This window comes from Microtus pennsylvanicus, chromosome 20 (genome assembly GCF_037038515.1).
Source record: "Microtus pennsylvanicus isolate mMicPen1 chromosome 20, mMicPen1.hap1, whole genome shotgun sequence".
NCBI classification, from domain to species: domain Eukaryota; kingdom Metazoa; phylum Chordata; class Mammalia; order Rodentia; family Cricetidae; genus Microtus; species Microtus pennsylvanicus.
This window is the reverse complement of record NC_134598.1, coordinates 28,876,506-28,901,635: the sequence shown is the minus strand read 5'-3', so window position 1 is coordinate 28,901,635 and position 25,130 is coordinate 28,876,506. Positions and strand designations below refer to the sequence as shown.

General features: G+C 47.6%; 1 protein-coding gene across 8 annotated transcripts; it reads right to left on the bottom strand.

Moving 5' to 3' along the window:
• Positions 1-3,503: 3,503 nt before the first annotated feature.
• Positions 3,504-24,847, bottom strand: Socs2 (suppressor of cytokine signaling 2). Of its 8 annotated transcripts, none has more exons than XM_075954252.1 (5): positions 24,598-24,847; positions 22,827-23,187; positions 20,618-21,069; positions 17,554-17,645; positions 15,886-16,166 (listed from the first exon to the last, which is right to left on the bottom strand). In XM_075954252.1, exons 2-5 carry the CDS (start codon positions 22,963-22,965, stop codon positions 16,061-16,063), a joined length of 789 nt encoding a protein of 262 aa, XP_075810367.1. In that variant the 5' UTR covers positions 22,966-23,187; positions 24,598-24,847; the 3' UTR covers positions 15,886-16,060. The 8 variants fall into 8 exon arrangements, with proteins under 8 accessions (XP_075810371.1, XP_075810367.1, XP_075810368.1 ...); XM_075954253.1 differs by lacking the exon at positions 24,598-24,847 and adding an exon at positions 23,976-24,544; XM_075954254.1 differs by lacking the exon at positions 24,598-24,847 and adding an exon at positions 23,508-23,969.
• Between the last annotated feature and the right edge of the window lie 283 nt (positions 24,848-25,130).

The window sequence follows — 25,130 nt, the reverse complement described above, 5'->3', positions numbered from 1 at the left end:
GGCAGACCAGTTCAAGCCTTCCCTGTAACTACCGGGGTTCTGAGGTTAATTCATGACATCCTTCAGTAGCCTGGTGACTGTGTGCTTATGGTATCAGGTGTTAGGACAGCAGAATGCTCAAGCAAATCAACTGGCTTCACATTAAACCTCCAAGGGAAAACGAAGGCTTGATCGTCTCTAAAGAGTAACAACAGAGCTGGAATACTTGCAAAAAGGAAAAGTCCCATTAAGAGCCCTAGTCATTTGCTAACTAAAGCAGATTTGGGGGAAAGAATGTCTGTCTTCTACAGCAGTGGTTCTCCTCAGCCCTTTGTGACTGAACAACCTTTTCACAAGAGTCAGATATCCTGAATATCATATATTTACATTAAGATCCATAAGAGTATCAAAATCACAGTTATGAAGTAGCAAAGAAAAACTAATTTTATGCTTGGAGGTCATGAGGAACTAACTGTACTAAGGGGTCGAGGCATTAGGAAGGTTGAGAAGCCCTGCTCTGAAGTCTCCGTGGACATTAAAAAAAAAAATAATGAATTAAAAAGAGATGGTAGAAGTTGTAACAATTAAGAAACATTTTTGTTTCACTTTTCAACTTTTAAACAGACTGTTAAAAAGGACTGTCAAAATGAAAGTACTTGAAGAACAGCCCCAGCCAAAGCAAGAAGAGGAGAGTCAGGGCTGAAAGCTAAGTGCCCTGTCTGCGTTCCCTAGCTTGGCATCATCTGCTCCCCGCCCTCCCAAAAAGAGTTAAATACATTACTGTCTAGAATTCATGATCATTGTCATTTAGGTGAAAACAAACAAAACAAATGTGTGAAGATATTAAAGGCATTGGCCCAAGGACCCAGCTTATTTTTCCCTTATTTCAGAAGCAGTTTTGGTCTGAATGTCTAAAGCAGCCCCCAGGTGTTTCCTGAGAGTTGAAAGGAGCGTTCTATTTCAGGACATCATGGGACAATTCATTTCACCCGCTCGCTCTTCCAATGCCCTTCTCGTGTGTTACTGGAAACTGGTTTGAAATCAAAGGCTTTTATGAGGCGGTTTTCCATGCCTGTTGATTTGTCTGCTCTATCTCGGGACAAAAATCTGTGTGCTGGTGGCGGCGCCTGACAGCCACAGGTTCAGACCTGGGCTGAAAAGTTTGTTTCCACTCTATTTGTGTTGGTTTGAGTTTTGTTATTGTTTGCTTGCTTGTTTGTTTTCCTTTTGGCTGACACCCAGGCCCTGTACCCCAATGCGACTGTGTTTTTGTTGAAGATGAGTTTTGAGGGTGAGGGAGTCTGGTTTTGAACTCGCCATTTTTCAGCCACGTGGGTCATCTGGGAAATAAAACAACTCAAAGTTCTATCCGGGTCCCTGCCCCCCAAAAGTTGACTTTAATCTAAAAGGCAATTGGGGGTGCTACTAGTATCACTGATAAAGCAATTTAACAGCAGCCTGAATCCCAGGTTCTAAAACTTGACTTACACACTGGGGTCTGGTTGCATCTGCAATATTTTTACCTATAAAACTCAAGAGAGAAGTAAGATGAAGTGTTTGGTGCAGGTGGAATTCTTTAAGCCACTCATATGCAGGCCTCTGGGGGCAAGATGGAGATAAAGCATAGCACCACCGGGGTGACTATCCATGGGTAAAGCTAATCCTCTTGCTGGGTCACCTTTCAGTGGCAGACAATTAATCCTGTGGTTCCTAGAACTGGGCTCCCATCTGGTACCAGGAGGTTCTATGGAGAGAGGCAGGGGGAGGGGAGACTCGGTTGTATTTAATCTCTGTTTCTGAACTCAACTAGTTAGAGACGACACTCTTACACAGGAAGCAAATGCTTCCCTGTTTCTACCCTAGAGCTTCTCAAAGCAGCCAGTGTTCTGGGTCACAGTAAAGGCATGGAATCCCATGCCACAGCCCTGAAGGTCCCTGGACAGTGGGATGAGTTTGCCAAGGCTGGCTTCTTGCTAGTTCTAAAGGCCCTGGCAGAGCACGGCACACTCTAGAGACCTCTGTTTGGGGGAATAGAGATTTAACTTTAAAGGCATTTAATTAGCGGATAAACACGGACTTATTTGCTCTCACTACCAAAAGTGCTTTTTAAATATTAACAGTCTCTTAAGGAAAGGTTTGTAAGGGCTTGAAATGTGAACGATGCTAAAAACGCAATTAAGTCTGGATATCGGTGGAACTATGTGCTTGAAAACCTTTAAGCGTGTCTGGTGTGGGGACCCCTTTATCCAAAAGTTCTGCGGCCAGGGACCTACTCCATGCCCATGCTCCCATAAGCACACAGTGCTTTGACCAGCTTTGCTTGCATACATTCTTCTTTGAGATGGCAGAAAGCGGGAAACGACGTAACTATCCACTGATAGTGAGGGGGCCGAACCCAACAACAGCGGTGCATTCATGGGCTGGAATATGGTGCAGCTGTTGAGAAGAATGAAGCTACATGAAAAGCTATCACAGACCCCCCAATAGCAAACCTGGGAAGCAAATCACAGAATGGGGTGTGTGTGTGTGTGTGTGTGTGTGTGTGTGTGTATTACACTGTTCGCTTGCACTTAAAAAAAAACTGATTAAAAAATAGATGCTTCTCTAGAATTAGAACGTTCCGAAATTTTTTTAAACAACAGTACCCTGAGGGAGTGGGGTGGGGAAGAGGGTTTGCAATTTCGTCCCCCGCTTTAGTGACATGCTGAACTGGCTGGATTTTTAACCATGAGTTTGTTGCCTTCAGACTAATTGGGAAACTAGTTAATAAAAGATTATATTTACTCTGGATTAACAGAAGCAAGACCGGCGGCTACCACATTCCCGAACCCGGTTTGTAGGAGGATAACTGGGGCTAGGGGAAGACGTTAACCCATTCAGTGTAGCGGAAAGCGTCAAAGCCGGCGGTGTGCGCCCCGTGCCACGCGCCTCTGTGGTGGCTTTACAGAAGGTCCCCGAGAGACCCGCAGGGCGCCGGGGCGGCAGCAGCAGCTGCCACGCTGCAGACCCATTGGGCTCCGCACTCCGGGATGGGGATGGTGGCAGACAAAGAACGCTGCTGCGTCGCCCGGTGGCACCTCAACCCTTCCCTCTCCAAGGCCGGGGTGCGCCCCAGACAGCGTCAGACCCCACAGAAAGAATAGAGACCATAAAGGAGACGTCCCCCTCCTGCAGTCATCCTCCCTCCCCCCCCCCCACCTCTCTCCCTCTCTGCTTCTCTGCTGCTGCTGCTATCTTGATCCTTCTCCCTCATCCAGTTCCTCGAAATAGCTCAAGCCGGCCTAGTCCTCGCTTCTGTGTATGTAAATCAAGGTCGGGCTGCTTCCAGGCTCTAGCTGAGTCAGTCCTGTCCAGCTTTTAAGAGACCAAGTTCTCTCTCCTCGGGCCTCAATAACTCACGAATTAGATGTCAAGTCTTTCGGAAGACCGGCAGCTTTTGTTTTTTTTTTTTTTAAACTTCTTCCAAATCTAAAACATTTACTCCCCGCTCCCTAGCCGAAGCGTATCTCGTAAAAACTGCGTTTTCGTTGTTGTTGTTTTCAAGCGTCATTTTGTTCCAAGAGTATGCCGAGGCTTCGCTGCTCGGCCAACAAGCCTTTGCTTGTTCTCCACCCGCTGGGGTTAGGAAGGAGCTAGGGAGAGTAAAGAAGAAGTAACTCGGGTATTGCCAGGTACTCGCTCTCGCTCAGCAACAGCCTCTTAACTCGTTCGGGTGCTGAGGATATAAATGAAGTGGAAAGCTGTGCTTTCGCATGCCTGGTCTGGGAAGCTAACTTTTCAAAAGCCCGTTTCTCCCAAACGTAGCTCTCCTTGCCAAAAAATAAAAATAAAACAGCAAGAGCCCTTCAAGGCTGTCGCCAAACTGAGGCGTTATTAGAAACTAGAGAGGAAAAGGTACCCTGTTTCTCCTAAGCCGTGGCACTAATCTGGTGTCAGTAGCTAAAGCTGTTATTTTCCTTATTGGAAAAAGGCCAAATACCCGGTTATTTTTGAAGAAAGGCCGTCTAAACAATCCAGGACTTTGTCAACCTTTCAGCTGTGGCGCTCATAGGACCCGGTGTCACAGCCCTGGAGACTGAAGTGTCTTTGTTTTCTTCAGCCACTTGAGAAAAAGTTTCGCCACGGCGTCCTAATGACATGAAGTCCTACAAATCGACTTGGAAATGTCTAGATGCGTTTTTCCCAGAAAAAAAAAGGGGGGGGGGGCAGACATCGATTTTCTCTGGCAACCATCAAAATATATCAGACCTCAGAAACTATACATTCCTGGACCTCACACGGAGAGTGGCGAGGAACCTGCGGGGAGCCAACCAGGGAGCCCAGCTGCTGTGGTGTCTGCAGTCCACAGCCCTGCTGTGGTGTCTGCAGTCCACAGCCCAGGCGGCAGAACTGTCACTAACCACGGCTCACAACGGCGAAAGAAAACCAAGCCAAAGTAAAAACTGTAGAGGGCAGTGGCAGGGGGACTCTTCCAAGCCACCTTTCCTATTCCTGGTTTGAGAGCACATTGAACACATTCAACCCATGGCGCAGGAATCAACATAGAAGCTCACCTAACGTGTTTTTCATTTGCAACTGCATCTTCTAAAACTGATATCGAGAATTGATAAACAATACAGTGACCTTGAAACAAGAACTCTTCCTTGGGAAGAATCAGCTCATCTTATAGTCATTCCGCACCTACTGGGAAAAATAGAGCAGACGCTACAGACTACAGGGCACTGTCTGCCTACAGTTTGCACTCTGGCCAGAGAAGTAATCACTTGGAGGCTCAAAAGGTGTATGTAGGCCTAAGCAGGGCCAGGCCTCTCTATGGAAACAGGAGGTGGAAGGAGGAAGACCGGGAGTTCGAGGCCAGCCTCAGTGAAGTAAGGAGGTCAACACCAACGTGAGCTATGTGAGGGTGTCTCAAAAACCATAAACCAAAACAAAAACCAGGACTGACAGACAGGAAGCGAGCCAAGGAGGCTGTTTTTCAGTATGGCTTTTCATACTTGACTGTTGGAAACACGTTCCAGGTTTTACTAGGGTGAAATTTTAAGAGGTAGGTACGGGAGGCAGGAAAGGGTGGAATAAGAATAAAAGAAGGTTGCTGCCAGGAGGCCCTAACCCTACAAAGAACACAGGTTACTAAGAAATGCCGAAGCCAGACAAAGAGTCTGCCCAGGGAAAAGCGCACCCACCAACTGGTTATCCGACACTAAATGGTCAGCCCTGAACACGTATGTACTAAGTAACCCCGCACAGACTAAGAAGGTGGTATTTATGTACTTAGGAATATACATGTACACAGGTAAACATGTATGTGTATATGCATGCATACATACATACATACATGGATGTACATAACAACAATTGCTGAAAAAAAAGAGGCCATGAATTTGAATGAGAGCAAGAAGGAATCTATGGGCGGGTTTGTAGGAAAGGGTGGGAAGGGGAAACGATCTGATTACATGTTATAATCTTTAAAAATAAGAGAAATAATTAAAGAAAAAAAGAATGTTACTCCCAGCAGAAGCTTGAGGGGTACAGTGAGGTTCTGAACCCCTCCTTTGCCTCACATCCCTGATCCATCAGTAAATTCATTGTCTCTATAATCTCCCACACATCCAGCAAGAGTACTGGTCTCTGTAAATATTGTGAAGACCATGGGGCCTTCTCAGAAAAATGTACTTAAACCACACACACACACACACACATACATGTGTGTGTGTGTGCAAAAATTGAATAAGACTAAAATATAAATGTGAAAACTTTCCCTAAGCTGTGACGCAATAATTTATGTGCTTCTTTATTGATTCCTTAAATAACAAGATACAGCAATAGATCTAATACCCACATTAACTTCAGTTTGTTGTTTTGGTTTTTTTTTAAAAAAGTATAAAAGATATTTTTTGCAGTGCTGTAGAGATGGCTTAGTAGTTAAGAACACTGGCTGCTCTTCCAGAGGACCCAGGTTCAGTTCACAGCACCCACCTGGAAGCTCACAACTGTCTGTACTTCCAGTTCCAGGGGATCTGACACCCTCACACAGACACACATGCACATAAAAGAAAAATAAATCTGAAGAAAAATAAACAAAATTAGAAGGGGTTTTGAAATATAAGCGATAACTGTAATCCCAGACCAAAACACCAGGTTTCTATGGGGGATAATCTCACATCCTTTGTAATTCTCCCGCATCTGTTGCTAGACTCACATTTGAAGGACTGCTATTTCTCATTGTGAAGATGGTGGCAACGACTGTGCAGACTGTTTTCCAAGTCAAGCTCACAGACCCCATGCATTCTAGCTGCGGGTCCCTTGCAAGTCTTGGTGGCCAAAGCTGAGGTTGAGAAGCTCAAATCCTATGCCCGAGGCTGTCAGTCAGTTCGCAAAAGCTTTTGACGGTTTTCATTTCCCAGGTAAACGCTGACATTTCTGGAAGACGGGCAAAGCCCTTAGTGCTGTGTGTCCCTCAGGGTTTCAATCAGGTCAACTCATCCTCTAAGCCCAAGGACAAAAGTCCCCTCCTCCCTGATGTCTTCCTTGATTTCCTAAAACAAATCTAGGTGTTTCCTCCCAGGGCACAGTGCTCTTCCAAGTTGTAAGTATCTCTGTGGACCAGACGGTGGTTGGCTCCAGGACCTTGTACAGGACACCCCCAAACTTCAGATGCACACATCTCTTATGCAAAATGGCAGAGCATTTTCGTATAACTTACATGCAGACTTTAAGTCATTTCTAGATCACATATGATGCCCCACATGTATGTCAAACAATCGTCACAACATGCGGGAGACAAGGACAAGGACCTGTGTATGAACGGTACAAGCACAATCTTCTAAAAAGCTCCTTTATTTGTGCTATCCAGAAACAACATGTAGTAGTCCCATCAGCCCAGGGCCCTTTTCCCTTGGATTCACTGCTCTGTGATTAACTGTGGTCTGAAAATATCAAGTAGCCAACTCCAGGAATAAAAATGCTCAACTTTTTTTTTTCTAGTGTTGTGTTGTTTTGGGTCTAGTTGTTCTTTGGTGGGCAAGAATTGAACCAGCATCTTGCACACAGGAGCCAAGTAAGTACTCTACTACATGTTTTATTACTACTTATTTACTTACTAACTCACTTTTAAGCCAGCCAGGGTCTCACTATGTAGCCCCGACTGTCCTGGAACTTGCTATGTAGACCAGGTTAGCCGCGACCTGCCACTGCAGTTCCTCTGCATCCTGAACACTGGGATTGAAGGTGTACGTCACCATGCCCTGCCGCTGTACGTTTCAAATAGCTTTGCTTCTGGTACGTTGTTAAAATTATTGTTGCTGGATATCTGACTGCACCGTGACATTCTGGAGGCTGTTAACCAAGTTAAACCTGAGTCAAGAGGTGGAGTCCATGACTAGCTGACGGGGAATCAGACATAGAGATTTTGGAGGGCCCGGATAGAGAGGCACAGGAACAGACAGGGAGGGACTTGAAGAGATTTTCAGTTCTTTCTCTCCATCTGGGAAAATGGAGTCAGCTAGTCATTCCTCTGCTATTTTCTTGATCTATCAGGTTTGTATCCCAATATCTGACTCCTGAGTTTGTATTAATAATAGAACAATTTAGGTAAGCGCTTCCAATTATTCTGTTTTAATATTACCTATTGTTAATCTTATACTGTTTCTATTTAAAAGTGAAACCTTCTTACGGGTGTGTGTGTGTGTGTGGCACAGTCTATACTCTCCATAACTTCAAACATCCCCCTGGGAATCATGGAACCCATCCCCCCAAGACAGGGGTAGGACTTATCCTGTAACTGCTGCCGGAGGCTTCTTAAAGACAGTATCCTTGGGCTGGAGAGATGGCTCAGTGGTTAAGAGCATTGCCTGCTCTTCCAAAGGTCCTGAGTTCAATTCCCAGCAACCACATGGTGGCTCACAACCATCTGTAATGAGGTCTGGTGCCCTCTTCTGGCCTACATACAGACAGAATATTGTATACATAATGAATAAATATTTAAAAAAAAAGACAGTATCCTTTTCATTTTCCCCAGGACCACGTCGTATGCACGGTAGACAGAGATGCAGCTATGGGATGACTGTGTGAGTAAGCAGATGCATGAATAACTAAATAAATACACAAAAGATATAAATGAATACGAAGAGGAAGAAGTCAGTAGCGTGAGAGTCTCCAAGCCAGGTTAGCCTAGCAAAACCAAGATGTATTATTGAGGAAGAACCTGAATTCCATTTGGAAAGCTGTAAAGTAGTAGTAGATTCTGTATGTCCTAATCTTGTTAGACCTAACAGTCCAAGAATCTAGTAGAGGGTTGTTGTCTGTTGAAACACAGCATGTTCTTCTGTTATACAGCTGTTTTCTGTAGAAAAAGACCCCAATCTGCTTGTACCCCAAAATAGAGTGTAGAACTGCGTTGGTGCTAATGAGAATACAGTCCTCTCAAAAGCAAATTAAAACCAGTGATTAGGTATCAATTTATCACAAGAAACGTATTTCATTTGTAATGTGTCTAAAAAAAAGATTTCATTTTTGGTTGAAAATTGAGTTTTTAAAAAAAGTTGGGTGTGGTAATGGATGTCTGTAATCCTGGCACTCAGAAGGTAAAGACAGGAGGATCAAGAGTTCAAAGCCAACCTCAGATACATAGCAAGTTCAAGGTCAGCCTGTGCCACATAAAACTATATCTAAGAAAGAAAGAAAGAAAGAAAGAAAGAAAGAAAGAAAGAAAGAAAGAAAGAAAGAAAGAAAAGAAAAGAAAGAAGGGAGGAAGGGAGGGAGGAACTTGCAAAAAATTATTTTTCAGCTTCATGGCCAATTAGGTGAAGGAGTAAACATTGAAAGTGAATGAGTATATAACTTATTTGTGTTGAATTATTCACACTGGAGAAAAAGACAGGCTTAGTTTTAACAGAGTGAAGAAGCCCAGAGAGACATTAGTAGAGAACTTGGCTCTTTATGACGCCCGGTTTCACCTCAAGACAGCAGCAGACCTTTCCTTTGGCTCAGAAATAACTAAAAGAAAAGGAGGGATTGTGCCCTGCTTGCAGAGGCTTTGAAATACTGAAAGGAAGGTGGGTTACCACTAACCAACCCATAGCTGTCCTGCCGAGTGTGGGAGAAAAGCTGTCCAGTAGGCAGCGCGGTGTCTGTGGTGGTTCGGGTTTGCCCTGCCTGCGCCTTGTGGCTGAAGGGCACCATTTTACGGCATTCTGGCCCATGTACAGAGAGTGGTTAAGGTACTGCTAAGCATGCATGCTGGCAGGAGATGTTTCTTTTCCCATTGGCTCAGCACTCCAGAACCATCCAATTGGTGGCTGCTTCTTCAGACTGGGGTTTTGCGGGACTAAGAGCCTTGTTGTCGACCTGACAGACTCGGATGTAGGGATCTTCGTTATTTTTAAGATATAAGCCTCTGCTGTTTAAGTCATCAAGCATCTTGGGTTCGCAAACAGCAGAACCTAGCCTGCTATGAATGTTGCATCTGTGCTGTGGTGGTTTGAGGGAGATTGCCCCCCCCCCACGCACACACCACCAAAAGACTCATATGTTTGCTTGCTTGGTTCCCAGTTGGGCTGTTGGGAAGGATTAGGAGGTGTGGCCTTGTTGGAGGTGTGGCCTTGTTGGAGGAGGTGGGTGGCTGGGGGTGGGGCTTTGAGGCTTCCCCCCCCCTTCCTGCTTCCTGTGGGTCCAGTGTGCTGCCATGCTCCCAACTATGATGTAAATGAACTAAACCTCTGAAACTGTAAGCTGGTCCCCAATTAAATGCTTTCCTTTATAAGAGTTGCCTTGGTCATGGTGTCTCTTCCCAGCCACAGAACAGTGACTGACAGTATATTCGAAGAATTTACCTCCGAAGAAAACAAAAGAATAATTGGAAAGAGATGAGGGGTGTGGTTTATACTGGCTAGGAATGGAAAGCTTAGAAAGGGGGAGGGGGAAGAAATACATTTAGATTAGAGTCTTCTAGAGTCAGGGCCTGGGACTCGGCGGTTCAGTAAAGTATTAACAATACTGTATTTGGACATTGGGAAGAGTCATGCCCTCTTGACATTAATCACGTTACATATTACCCACATCCGACTGTCATACAGCGATGAATGTAGGTATAATACGTTTACTACAGAAATAGGGAAGAATGAATAAAGTCGTAGTTTTTTGGTTTGTTCTTTGGAGTCAGGCAGCTTTGCGCTCAAATCCCAGCTCTAACTTTTCATACCCTAACTTAATGACTCCAGTCTCCTTATCTCTAAAGGAGAGCTCAGTGGTTTGTTGTGTGCCCTCAACGAGGTCGTATGTGGTGAGTACCAAGGGCAACGCCTGGCATTACTGATTTCTTCCCTGGTCCTTTGGGAACCCAAAAACTGCTGCTCTGTTTTAGAATCATTGCCTTCTTCCCATGCTTAGAACACAATGAGTTCCGTGGCCTACCCAACACAGCTTCAACCTGCATCTCCCGGCAGCTTTGACTTATTGTCAGGTTCATACCCCAATTCTCTCCCTGACTACTACATCCGTCTATTTTCTACTAGCTTAACAGATGGCCAAGGTTTTATTTCATAAAGAAAAGAAGTGAGGTGCACCCACAGAGAGAGCCAGACTTTCAACTCAGTCTCATGGTGACTAACTTATTCTGTGAGGAAAAAAACGTCTCTACCACCTTTCCGTGGCTATCATAATAGCAAGTAAATGTCAACCTGACTCTCGTTGGGAGCAAAGGGGACCTCAACAATGGTGATGGTCAAGAGTTGAAGCCAACACCCCTGCTTTAAGACAGGTCCGGGAGGAGCCATGCATGATGGGGCCATACCTATAGCATACCTCCGCAGGAGGCGGAGACCAAAGTATCAGATGATGAAGCTCAGGAGGAGGAGACCAAATCTAAGATGGCTAGGGACCAGAGAGATGGCTTGGTGGTAAGAATGCTTGCTGCTCTTTTGTTGAGAATCAGCACCAGAGTTCGGTTCCCAGCACCCATATCAAGTTGTAACTCCGGGTCCAGGTGAGCTGAAGCCTTCTTCTGGCCCCCATACACATGTGCCCACACAGCACAGTCACACACACACACACACATGTACATCGATAATAAAAATAAAACATAAAAAAAAGTTGATAGTCAGACAATGGTGGCACACGCCTTTAATCTCAGCACTCGGGAGACAGAGGCAGGCAGATCTCTGTGAGTTCGAGGCCAGCCTGGTCATAGAGCGAGTTCCAGGACAGGCTCCATAGCTACTGAGAAACCCTGTCTCGAAAACAAACAAACAAAAAGATGGATAGACTAGGCAAGAATGTCCACACCCAAACCTGTTTTCAAATGGGGTAATGGAGAAAAAGAGAAAATTTTTTTGGTTTTATTAAGGAATCTAAGAATCTCCTTAATATGTTACATAGTGTGGTGGTGGTGTTTTCATAGCTTTTGTAACAAATTGCCTGTCAAGTGAACACAAGTTCAACGGCCACCTACCTGCCTACCCTTTAAGGATCAATCAAAAACTAGAATAGTCTAGAATTGGAGACATTAGCCTTTGCCCACATTTTCCAGAGAGGCCAGAGAAGAGCAAAGACAGCTCTCTGTGCTCCCCCATGATGGAAACCCACCTGAAGAGTTATTAGGCTAACAGTAGGTATATGTCAGAGCTTCCTCCATCACAACCAAGGTCTAAAACCCCAAGTCTAAACTCTAAATACACTCCAGGGCTCACAGATCCACAACTCAGAGAAAAACATAAAATTCTTCTTACCTAGCTAAAAGACTATGAAAAGGAAAAATATGTAATATATATTACATACACGCACACACACACACAAAGAATTTGTTTCCCCAAGATTCTATTACAGCATAGAAGTAAAATCTGTGCTAAAACTTAATGTCAACCTGAGGCTCCAACAAAATGTGGCATTCGCCCTTCCTGTCTCCTCCCCTCCCAGCATGCTCACAGGTGAGGTAACTTCCTGAAAATGGCTGACTAAAAAAGCATCACGATTCCATCTCTGAATTTTACAAATGTCGTGACTAAGACTCTAAGAAGTTCAAGGTCTGGCCTAGGACAAAGCAACGCGAGACAGTCTCGAGGTCTTTCCAGTCCCAGTTCAGCAGGGCACCCACCGTGTGGCAGATCCTTGCTTTCCTGAGAATGCAGAGTTATCCCAACTTGCCAGTATCAAATGGAAAGCTGGCCGACCCAAAACTCCAAACCTGAGCCTGGTGGCAAACTGTCTGTTCCTCACGGGCACCCTACTGTCTTCCTATCTGCCACATACCCATCCCTCTCCTTAAGTCTACTCTCCTGTTTCCAACCCCAACCCTCAGGGATTCCAGAAGGACAGCACACAGCACAAGCCAAAGCCAGCTGTTTGTTCATATAAGGAGCTTCATATCAGACCAGGAGAGGAGAAAAGGGTAGATAACAGGTATATTGCATACATGGATCAAAATATCATAGTGAACCCCTTACTGTGTATGCAGTGATTATCTGGTAACAATAAAGAAATCCTACTGGAAGAGTCTGGGGAAAAAGGAGGAGGAGGAAGAAGAGGAGGAAGAAGAGGAGGAGAAGTAATGGGGGAGTGTCATATATCAATCTGTTGATTTCATTGGTTAGGCAATAAAGAAACTGCTTGGCCCTCATAGGTTAAAACATAGGTGGGTGGAGTAAACAGAACAGAATGCTGGGAGAAAGAAGCTGAGTCAAAGAGTCGCCATGATTCTCCCACTCCAGGCATATGCAGGTTAAGATCATTCCTGGTAAGCCAGCTTGTGGGCTACACAGATTGTAAGAAATGGGCTAATCCAGGTGCGAGAGTTAGCCGAGAAAAGGCTAGATATAATGGGCCAAGCAGTGTTTAAAAGAATACAGTTTCCGTGTAATTATTTCGGGTAAAGCTAGCCATGTGGGCGGCCGGGTGCCGGGGACGCAGCCCCGCCGCTCCTATTACTACAGAGAAGGAAACAGGTTTTGATCAGCTCCCTACTCTCCACAGGATACATCTAAATTTTTCATCAAGGTAAGGTCAGTCCCAGCTCTCTATGTCAGCACGCCCCCACAAGACTTGGCTCTACCCTCTTCAACCCCAAGACCAAAAGATCTTCCTCACTGAAGATATGTACCTCATCTGAAGACACCTTCCTGCCTTAATACCCAAGTATTGGGAATTAAGGTTCCTCCTCAGAGGCCTTCCCTAGCTCTCAAGGCAAGTTCGGGGCTCCAGTCCTGTGGTTACTATTATGACTCTATCCCTGCATACATGTTAGAGTCTCGGGCAGGATGACTGGGCATTGTGTTTTCCATCTTCAAGCTTCCGTTTTATTTTCAGTAAAAAGAGAATGTAATACCTTCCGGGTTGTTGTGGAGACAAAATGGAATGGCGCCACAGGGCAGGAGGCAGATCAAACTATTGAATAAGTCTAAATCCCATCTACTCCACCTCTGCCTATAAGGGAAAGGGGCTCCTTTAGTGTAACAGGATTCTCTTCTCTGAGTTCCTTGTGAATAACCACAACGGGTGCCCAATAAATGTTGCCGGGAAGGAGAGGGGCAGAGAAGCACGCAGGTGAGAAAGAAGATTAGAGGGGATGTTGTGGAATAAATGAATATAAATAGAAGCCAAAAAAAAAAACAACCCCTGATTTGTTAGGCCTGGATGAGTATAAGTACTGGCCACAAGGCTTAGAGGCTGGAGGCTGGAGAGATGGCTCAATGTCATGAGCATTCATCGCTCTTCCAAGGACCTGAACTCAGTTCCCAGCACCCACAGGTGTGAGAGGGTAGCTCACACCTATCCTGTGATGTCCGGCCTCTCTTGAGTATCCACGCACACACAGATACACATGCATACATGTGAATAAAAATAAGATCTTCTCCTTGGCTCTAAACCCTACAGATAACGCTGATGCGGAAAAGATGCTGAGGGAGAAAGGACCTGGTCCACCAGGACAAGATAACGTTGCCCTATCTATATAAAGGTAGAACCCGGTTTTTATTAGAAATGACTCCTGTTTCTGATAAAGTAGCTCACTTGGTAACAGTGCTTGCCTGGAGTACAGGAAGCCCTGTTTTCACTCCCTGGCACTGCATCAACCAGGGGTTGGCACCTACCTGTGTAATCTTGGCAACTGGAAGGTGGCAGCAGGAGGATCAGAAGTTCGAGATCACCCTTAGCTATACGGGGAGTTTGAGTCTAGGTACTCAAGACCCTGCTTCAGAAGGATTTTTCTCCTAAAATTGCCCACTCCTGCCCCAATTTCAGAACTAGGATTGGTACAAAGGACGATAGAAATGAATTGGTTGGGGCTGGAGAGATGGCTTAGCTGTCGAGAGCATGGGCTGCTCTCCCAGAGGACGTGGGTTCAATTCCTATCACACGCACAACAGCCGCTGTGGGACAATGGTCTGCACCCTGTCACTTATATTTTAAATAAATGCTGATTGGCCAACAGCCAGGCAGGAAGTATAGGCAGGGTGACCAGGCAGGAAGTAGAGGTGGGGCAACGAGAATTCTGGGAAGAAGAAAGCGCAGTCTGCAGTCGTGACCCAGCCACAGAGCAAGAAGTGACTGCCTTGCTGAAAAAGGTACTGAGCCACGTGGCTAACATGGACAAGAATAACGGGCTAATATAGTTATAAGAGTTAATAAAAAGCCTGAGCTAATGGGTCAATCAGTTTATAACTAATGTAGACCTCTGTGTGATTTCTTTGGGACTTAACGACTGCGGAACCGGGCAGGGCAGGAAACTCAAGTCAACAGACAGCTCACAAACTGTCTATATAACTCCAGTTCCAGGAGATCTGACACCTTCACAACAATGCACATAAAATAAAGCTGTTTTTTTTAAAAAAATAAGACAGCTTTTTTTCTTTTTTATTTTTTTTATTTATTATGTATACAATATTCTGTCTGTGTGCATGCCTGCAGGCCAGAAGAGGGGACCAGACCTCATTACAGATGGTTGTGAGCCACCATGTGGTTGCTGGGAATTGAACTCAGGACCTTTGGCAGAGTAGGCAATGCTCTTAACCTCTGAGCCATCTCTCCAGCCCCTGTTTTTTTTTTTTTAAAGAAAGAAGTTGGTCCTAATTTTAGGAGAGCTAACGGGGTACCTCATGATGGACTCAAGAGAGCCCCCCGCCACACTAGTGAGGCTTCAACCCTTTACTTTTTGTCCAATTCTTCGGTGGCTTATCAATATCCTTAAATAAGAAGGGCAAGGAGGATAAGAAGCCATTTCTCTGTCAGTGGTTCCAGGAATGGGGATGAATGGAGAGGAAGCAGAAGCTGTTGAAAACCAATCGTCTTAACCCGACTTTCTCCACCCTTTATTACCACAGACAATGGAGAGCAGAGAAGCAAATAAAGGGTTTGCAAAACACAAACACTTTCTGGCCAACCCAGAATGAAGTTCTACTACCTAGAAGTACAGGGAAAAGAAGCCGGCAACCTAAGAGAGTGACGTTCATCGAGGTGGCAGAAGTTAAAATCGGAAAATAACATCCAGGGGAAGAAACAACAGGGAGTCGGTTTTCCTGAAAGATGAAGATCACAGCAATACAAGATCAAAATCTAAACAGGAAAAGGGCTGCCAGATGAACAGAAGGGGGAAAACCATTTGGCAAAAAGGCTATCTTTTTATCTTAACACCACTGGGAACGGGGACAATCTAGGAAAGTCTATGATGTCCTGCGATGATTTAACTAGCAAATATGTCTCGTTCCACACAGCAAAGGGGCTCCCTGGGAGGAACGTGGGCTTGGACAGAGGAGGAGGCAGCTGGCATAATTTCCTCAGCTCTCACCAAGCCTCTGGCTTGGCTTTCCCTTCCCCCTGTTCCTAATAGAGACGAGGCCTCAGAAGCGCTGTAACCTATTCCAGCCATCCCAAAGCGTGCTCCTTCTCTAAGGTGACACGGTCTCTCTAGGTGAAGGATGGAATTCAAAGTGAGAGCTGTCTATAAAAGCAGTTTTATTTTTATGGCTCAGTAAATGTTTATTGAAGTGAGCGCGTCCCCTTCCCTGTGAAGGAAGGCACTCGACAGGTCCGACCTCCCTTGTGGATGGGAGCTGGGGAAGGGGCAGGAAGACAGCAGGCCTCTGCTTTGACTGACCTACTCAAGCCTTTGGGACGGGGAGGCTTTTTGAGGCTGGCTCCAGCAACAGCTGTCACAGACACTGAGTGTGAGGTGAAGTGACTGTAGCCATGCAGGAGAGAAACTGAAAAAAAAAATTCTTTAAAAGAGGCTGGAGAAGACAAGCAAGCCGAAGCAAGAAGAATTGCTCTCAGCAGCAAATTGAAGAAGGGCCCTCTTCCTTCCTTCCCAACAGAGCATAAACTCTTGGAAAAGAAGCTCTGCTTGTTTAAATAAACAAGCTAAAAAAAAAGTTCGAAGTGCGGTGTTTGGGACTAGCTGTGCTTAAAAACCTTAAGGGAGCTAAAGAGAAACAGAGGTTTAATCCTAAGGATCCTAAATCTGTCAATTACCTAGCTTAAGGAGACGACTGCTTCCCTCTTTCAAAGGTTCTTTACAGTCACCAAGAATTTAAAATCTAACAGGCCGTGATAAGAAAATAAAGAAGAAAGGCAGGAATGTGCCAAGAGGGGACAGGAGCCAAAGAGGACTCTACTGGTGAGCACCAGAGAGCAGACAGTCACCTGAGCACCGTGGCTGTGAGGGGGTTACCTCTGCCAGGCATCCTGAACCCATCAGACAGCAGGGATGGGAGGGCTGAGATTTTAAAACAGCACGGAGATTAGAAACGCTGAGATTGGGCTGGAGATGTGGGTCTGCGGGAGAATGCTTGCCAAGCATTGAGGAAAGCCCTACATTCAATCTCCAAAACTATCCCCCCCCCCCAAAAAAAAAGATGCCTGAATTGCAAATGAACGCAAAACACTACAGTGGATCAAGACATGTTGAAATCCAGCAGAGTAGCTAATCCTTGAGACTGAGGCAGAAGGAGCCAAGAATTGAAAGTATCCCACTGTGGTGTTATTCCAAAGCCTGATTTCACATGTCAGAGGAAGAAAATTTTGAGTTGCATTAACGGCAGCAAGGAAGAGTACGGGCCGTTTGAACAAAGGGAAGACGTGAGGCGTGTTTACTGCTCCAAGAACCCGAGAACCTGCTTGAAGGTTGCCGGTTTGCTGGCTACAGCACAGGCAGAAACCTAATCTATGAATCTGAAAGCTCTGGCAATATAAAGGACCTAAACTACGGATCCAAACAGTGTGTTCAAACTTCAGAGTTCTTGGGAGTTAACAACTGGAAGAGAGAATACAGGCCTCTAAGGAAATGACAGGCTCAGAGCCACATTCTTTCCTTGGGAGGGTAGAAAGGACCCGAAGATGGACAAGGGCTACTGGGAGCCAGGGAGGCTTCAGCCCAGCTGTTAGAGCCACAGCCACTCACCCCCTCCTGCCCTGTGCCCAAACCCACAACCAGAAGGGCACAGTCTGCTCTCGGGACATTCCATCCCTTGGATTACTTGATGACGTCTCTGTCTCTACCCTCCGCCAAGCAGGGTACAATTTTCTAAAAGCAGGGGATCCCTTCCCAAGAAAATAAACAGCATGGAACAACCAACAGTCCCTTCCTGTCACCTATTCGGATTATGTAACTGCGACGAAGTCAGACTTCCATACCAGCAACACAAAGCAAGACCTCCACGCTCATACAAGCCAGAGTACGGCCCCTAAAAAAAAAACAGCTGTCATTGTCCACTGGAAGGAATGACATTCATCTCTGCTCATTCAGAGCAGTCACTTAAGTCTGGGGGGGACAGTCAAACCCTGCACAGGATACCCCACGACAACAGCAACACTTAGAATAACAACAATAAATAGCCTTACTAAGGCTTCACACCCCGACCCCCACAGAAAGACAACCCTGAAAATTTTTCCAACCTCTGCTGAGGTTCATTTAGGGGAATACGTTCTTTGTTTGTGTTTTACTGGATCTAAAATGGGGCGATCACTGGTTAACTGGCAACGTTTAGCAGCCACCCAGTAAAGGGGCAAACTGACCCCTTCGCCACTTATTATGAGCTCCCCTTTTGGGGGTGCTCAGGGAAAAAAAACACTGACAAGATTGATGGCTGGAGGGCCGGCGAGGTGTCTCAGTGGGTACAGGCGCCTGCCGACAAACCTGAAGACCTGCGTTCAATCTCTGGGACCCACACAATGAAAGGAGAGAACAGATCCAAGTCAATTGTCCTGGAGTTCCCACACATACAGCCTGGCACAAGTGTATACACACTCACATGCATAGATACAAATAACACATTTCTTTGACTTTTTTTCAGAGATTGGGTAGAACCTCACACAGACAGAGTGCAACACTAATTAAGGTATCTGTACTAGTCTGGTGGAGGCAACAGTTGCTACCATAGCCTGCTCTAACTGGTTAACTCAATTGGTGTCGAAAATAATCACCTCCCGTAAGTACTGTACTTTGCTCTTTCGGTCCTTGTGAGGATCGAAGGAGATAATATGGATAAGGTACTGACTAAGAAACTGGCACACAAGGAACTCAATAAATAAATATTAGACGCTGTAAAGCAAAAAAAAAACGCTGTCCCCTGATGCCTCTCAACTTTCTTGGACTGGGAAGATATAAGCGATCGGTTTCACAGCCAACGGCGGAGAAGCCTGGGCCGTCTCCAGCTGCAGGTCACTTGCTGCCATAATGTGGAACTTGTCCTAACGCCACAGGCACTCATGTCTCGCCCCCATCGGCTGAGAAGTGGCAGGAGATCTGTGCAGGCATTCCACAGAGCTCCTTCCTACTCATCATATAAGAGATCGGCCAGGGGTCAGGCATTCTACCAAAGAAATGTCCGTGTAGTGACGAAGAAAAAACGCAGCATCTAAATGTCCCAATGAGAAGGTTATTGCCCCACCGTTGACTAGACTCTATAAAACTAGCTCTTATTTCAAGATTAGGCTACAGAGGCTCTTCCTACGCCACGCCCAGCAATGCTTGGTGTTGGGTAGACTTAATAATTCCTTCTAGGTGCTAAAACTACTTGGGAATTTCAAAAACTGCAAAGTACGTACGATATGTGAGAAGCGAGTTCTCTTAATCTGCACTTGATAGTTTTCTGCTCACTCCGAGTACACCCATAGTACACCAGGTTCGTCTTTCGCCTGGAACACTGGAGTCTAGGGGCTGGCAGGGAAAATGAGTGGCGAGAAGAACTGACGTCAAGGCTCCAGAAAAGATGACCCATCTACAGCAGTCACGAGACTGGGACCCAAAGAAAGGGGCCGGAAGCTTTGCCACTTTTGTTTAGTATTGGGTCTGCTCAGCTTGTTAAAGGGCAGACCCTGACATCACTCCAATCGTTGCTAAACCATTCCTTTTGAAAACGCCGAAGGCCTGAGGGTTATACCCGTCCAGCTTGCACAGGACCAGGCTGTCTAACAACCCCTCGTCTGTAAACCGTGCTTTCTAAACCACATAGGGCAGGTGCAGGCCTAATTTGGAGGCGAGCGAGTTAATGTTCTACCCTGTGCTGATTGCTTATATCTGTTTCACTTGATATAAGTTTTTATGACAACCTTTTATTACCATGGAAATGGACATCTACAACTCAAAGTAATAAATGCAAGTTGTAAAAGTCAGAGGTTTTTCTTTATTAGTTAATACATTCTAATCGAATAGTAACAGCAGTAAATAAACAGTTTGAAAAACAGGCAAGTTACCCCCTATATCTGGAAGAAAAGTAAGTCAGTATTCTACACGGTAGAAGGGAGACAGATGCTGATGTCCGTGGTCAGACAATTCAAGGACAACTCGGAAACTTCTAAAGCCATTTCCAAAAATCAATGGCAGTAGGTTAAGACTCACAGCTACGTCAAGGGGTAAAATGTCTCTATCTACATTGGGTTTTATTATCGAGGATTGAGTTGCACCTGTGTAGCATGACATTCTTGTCTTTAGCCTTAAAGGAAAAGAGAGATGTCTCTTCCGTTTGCACCAGTTTGAAATGTTTCTGTAAGTAAGGCTGTCTCGAAATGGATTACTACAGTACTCATTCACGGGAGAGTTCATACGTGTAGTAAAAAGACAAATACAGGATCTCGCAGTGACTGGTTTTTGGTTGGTTTGGTTAATTGCATAAGATGAGGGGTAAATACAAGCATGATCGGTTTAACGAAACTCCTACCGCATACACCAGGATGGAAAGCATCCCGTGTTCTCACGCAGACTGACCGCCAGGCATCTAGAAGTGGAGCTAAGCCTGGGTCAGCCAGGGTCTTCTCCTCCTTCAGAAACTCACATGGGACTTTCTCGCCTATGGAGCTTGGGACTTTTAACCCAGTGCATAGGAACCCGAAAAAGGCAAGTCATTCTGGTAGCAAGACTCCCTCGCCTTTACTTGGGACGTTTTGTTTTTAATTTTAAAGGGCCATTTGGTCTTGATCAGCCATAGGAAAGGAGGCATCACTCAGCTAAAACTACCTAGGGGAATTTTAAAAATACCTAGCTACATCTTCACACCTTTAAATTAGATTGAGCTCGATTGTCCTTAAGAAAGAGTTCTGCGCCGTTATCCAGAGAAGGGCCTCCGGGTTCTCTTATACATAGCTGCATTCGGAGAGAGTCTATATGAGGCATGTGTTTTAAAAAAAAAAAAAGAGAGAGAGAGAGAAATACTTATACCTGGAATTTATAGTCTTCCAAGTAATCTTTTAGTCTTGTTGGTAAAGGCAGTCCCCAGATGGCACCGGTACATTTGTTAATGGTGAGGCGACAGAAATGCTGCAGAGACGGCGCTGACGTGTACAGAGGTTTGGTCAGATACAAGTGGACAGTCCCATTCCGAGGGGCTTCGGGGCCTGTCCGCTTATCCTTGCACATCTGAACATAGTAGTCAATCAGGTGAACCACACTGTCAAACTGCTTAAGCTTGGACTTGACACAGATGATGGAATCCAATCGGAATTTCCCTTCTTGGTACTCAATCCGCAAGTTAGTCGGTCCGGCTGACGTCTTAACAGATATAGTTAGTAGGTAGTCTGAATGCGAGCTATCTCTAATCAAGAAAGTTCCTTCGGGCGTCTCTTTTAATTTCTCTTTGGCTTCATTAACAGTCATACTTCCCCAGTACCATCCTGGGGTTTTCATTCACAGAGAAAAAGAAAAGAAAGTGAAACAGTTAATTATAAGAATTTCTAGAATATGGTCTGCACATGGCAGTCATCTTTCTACTTGTTTTGTTTGAGACGGGGCTGCATGTAGCATAGGCTGGCCTCAATTTTACTTTGTAGCCAAGGATAACCTTGAACTTCTGATTCTTCTGCAATCACCTCCCAAGTCCTGGGATTTACAGGCCTGCACCACCATGCTCAACTAATTCTTCTTGTTATACCTATTTTTTAAAAAATGCCTGCTGGTGGAAGTTTATCAGGAACTATCACAAATCCTTTGATGGGTATTTAATAAACACTTAGGTCCATTCTAGGCACAACGGTAAGCCAAGCTCTTTCTTTTTAAAAGATTTTCCGTAGCTCTTCTTCAAACTACGTTAAGATTTTCTTCTAACGAGCCAAAAGAACATTTGCAATATGATAGACATGTTGGCTGAGAAAAAAAATGATACTTTCAGTATAGTTAAATTGAGACAAAAACCTACTAAGTAAATTAGAAATAAATTAAAAGTTAGGGGAAAAGTGGAAAACTTATCTCCAGTATTTCCAATAAAAACAGAAGCATCTTTTCTGCATGGTTGGTAGCCCCCAGAGCTGCCCTCAAAGAACCTGTAATGTTTAGCCTCTTTTAGAAGTCCTAGGAAGCACTGCTTTGTGGACTGCTTTGGTTAAAACTAGCTAAGTTTGGGGGGAGAGTGCATAGTATCTGGAACTTTAAGTTGACAGTCTTCACCATATTCTTTTGGACTTTGCCCTGGTTCAAATTGTATTACAACCCCAATTACAACCCCTGTTCTCTGAAACTTTTATTTAATTGTTTTGGTCATAACCAGAATCTCACTTACAGAAGACATTTCATTTAATAAGTTTGAACAACTTGCCCTCCAATTCGGCCGACACCCCTCTTCAAACAACACACACCCCGCCAGTATATATCCGGGAAACTTTCCCGAGGAGGGAAAGCCGGGGGCGGGGTGGGGGGGGAAGCAGAAAGAAAAGACTGGAACTTTTGCCCCTCCTTCCCACAATCTTATTGCTACCAAAAGTTGTCTTGCCTCAAGACAGATTTTTAACTACAAGAGTTGCTTTCGTGAGAAAAATACTACATATACTTTTTCTTTTTCCGCAGATGCAGGGAACCGCTTCCGCACTGCGCAGAGCGCCGCCTGAGACCAAGCTGTACCTGGAGGCTGTCCTGGGCACGGCCCTTGCCAGCTGCTCTCGGCCAGGCTACCCTGCAGCTGCGCTCCACGCAGACTGTCTGTCTCCGAACTTGGCCGCCACCGTCCCGGGCTGCGGCGGAGGCTGAGCCCCGGGAGCGCACTCAGCCCAGCCCCACTGGCCGCCGGCTCGCCCTCCGTTAAGGGAGGCACTGGCCGCTTTTCTCCCACGCGGGTGCGAGCAGGAGCGCCTAAGCCCGAACCCCTGCCGAAAGCAGCCCAGGGTCACCGCACTGGGACACCATTCCCAGCTCGCACTCTGCCCTCCGCCCAAGCTCCAGCGTCCCTCCACTTTGCTTTTTGTCGCCACCTAAGATCCCGCCGAGCCGGCGGGCATCCCTCTGTGCGGGTCCCCGGCTCCGGAGACGGGGACCGGACGCCGGAGACTAGTCCCATCGCTCTCACTGCTCCCCACCTGAGCCGGCGTCCCAGCCGCGCTCTCTCCACCGCCTTGGGGGAGGCGCCCCGTCTCGCACTCCTTGCCAGCCGCCAGCTCCCTACCTGTTTGACTGAGCTCGCGCAGGGCCTTAGCCAGTCGTGCCGCCTCCGGGGACTGCTCCTCAGCCGACCCCGCGGTCCCCCACTGGCTCCGCGTCCTGTCCGCGCCATTCCCGGAGGGCTCCAGGCACCGCAGGGTCATGGGAGAGGAGTCAACACGTCAGAGACAGGTGGTCGCCCGAGCTGGGGCCAGAGGACCTCGCGTCCTTCTTGGAAGTCACAGGGTATCCCAAAACGAGTCTCTGCGGGGTGTCCGAAATGGTGGCGGAGGGGGAGGGGACTGGAAGCAGCTGGTTCCTTCTCTCCAAATTCCGGCAGTATGGTGTGGCAAAGTCTCTCGCAGACACGGTCACCCACAGATCGCCTGGGAAGAGACAATGGGGCAGAGATTGGGTTAGTCTGGACTGGACCCCTACGGCCGAGGTGGGGGTGGGGAAAGAGACACGTGGAAAATCCCAGGGACTCCTCCGCCTGCGTGCTTCTGTACCATTTAACCCCAGGCATCCAGTCAACGCCCTGCCCAGCTCTAGGGGAAAGACGGGTAAAAAGAGAGCCCAGACCCAAGACGCTAGAGTTGGCCTGAGTGGAGAGGGTCAGATGGAAGACAGGGTGAGAATAAACAAGGTGTTTTCCCGCCCAAGAACTGTGCTGGAATCACACACAGAGAGCCTAGGGAACAGTCACCTGCGGGTCGGGATAGGCCTTTGTCAAGGGCAAATAGGAAAAAAGCATAATAAATGCAAAGAACGTGGCAGTTCTCTGCACTTGGCATTTCCATCCCACACTTCGGGCAGCCCCACGGCCCTAGGAAGGATGCCTCCGGCAAAACCTGGTTCCACGCCCTAAAGCGCCGCAGGGCTCCTGGGTCGCCAGCCGAGGGTGCTGCGGTGCGCGAGCCGCTGCATCCCTGCCGCGAGGGCGGCCTCGGCCCCATTCCTGAGGGCTTCCCGGAGCACGCTCGGGACAAGGACGAGGGGCTCAACGGCGGTCGCTCCGAGACGCGGAACGCTGCTCTTGCAGCTGCCGCCGCGGGCGCTGTCGAGGAATCGGCCGGAGCGGGAAGCCCCCGCCCGAGCTCCAGAGGAGGCCGGGGGTTGAGCCCGCGACAGCGAGCGCAGCGGGTCGTGCCATCAACCAGCACCGAGGTCTTACCTCCGCCGCGGCGACTGCCGCCTCCGCACCAGGAAGCCTCCCCAGCGGACATGGGGCGGGGGAGCCGGGGAGAGGAGGGGTGCCCGTCTGAGTTCCCCCGTTGGTGTTTATTTGAAGAACGAGATGCCTGGGGATGCAACCGGCTCTGCGCTCGGTAGAAGCAGCCGGACTTTGCTGCGCCGAAAGCAGACAAAAAAATCCCAGGGATCGTCGCCTCGCTCTCCCCAGCCACCCCAGGCTGACACCCCTGCTCGCTAGTGCCGGGTTTCCCTCCAGCTGTGGCGGAGGAGATGGGCGAAAGAGAAGGGGTGGGGGGGAGCAAGGGCGGAGGCTGGCTGGGAGGAGCGGGAGATCAGGTTATTAGGATTATAAATTTGGATAGCAGTGGTTGGGGGGTTGGGGGCTCCGAAGACTTCGCGAGGCTGAGAAGGAACCCAGGAGAGGAGGCAGTTGCATCCGGATGGGGCAGAGCCGCGACTCGAACTCTTCCCCGAGAGCCCTAAACTGAGGAAGCCCAGGCAGTCCGCCTGCTCCAGCGCTCTCACTCCGCCGCCCTCTCCCGCTCCCCCCCCCCCCCCGCCACTCTGCCCCGGGCGGAGCCTTCGGGCTTCGCGAGCGGTACCTGCCGCAGGCTTCCGGGCTCGGGGCACAAGGGATCTTGAGTCCGCGCGCCCGGAGCCCCGGCGCGCACTGTCCGCGACCCGCGCAGCGTCGGCGGCTGCGGGAGGGAAGGCTCATGCTTCAAGGGAAGCCCAAGGCCCGCGAGCCGCAGCGGCGGCGAGACTTGGCAAGAGTTAACCGTCTGTCCCCGGAGCAGAGTGTGCGCGCGACTTCCCAGCCCCGCGCGCCTCCCTCCCTCCCTCGCGCGCTCGCTTGCTCCCCGCCTCCCTCCGCCCCTTGCGCCCCGCCCGGCCGCTGCGGAGGCCGCTTTCCAGGAACTTTCCAGGAATCCGTCTCACGTGACCGCAGCCCCCGCCAGCGCTTTAAAGAGGCTCGGGCGCTAATGCGCAGGCTTCAAGGGAGCCGGCCTGAGAGCCGGTGCGGACGCCGGTGGCTGCGGGGTGGCGGTCTGGGACTCCGCCCTCCTCTGACCCTGCACCTCGGGGTGCTCGGGGACAAGTGGGAGAAGTCCCTAGCCAGTGCCTTTTAGGCGGC

Excerpts from the sequence above, each read along its gene's own strand:
- Socs2 (XM_075954252.1), bottom strand. The coding sequence starts at position 22,965 with ATGACCCTGCGGTGCCTGGAGCCCTCCGGGAATGGCGCGGACAGGACG. Across the intron at positions 17,646-20,617 it reads TGGAAGACTATAAATTCCAG|GGGCCGTACTCTGGCTTGTA; the intron begins GTATAAGTATTT and ends TTTTTTTTTTAG. Across the intron at positions 16,167-17,553 it reads CAGTTACATAATCCGAATAG|TTTCTCTCCTGCATGGCTAC; the intron begins GTGACAGGAAGG and ends TTTTTTTTTCAG.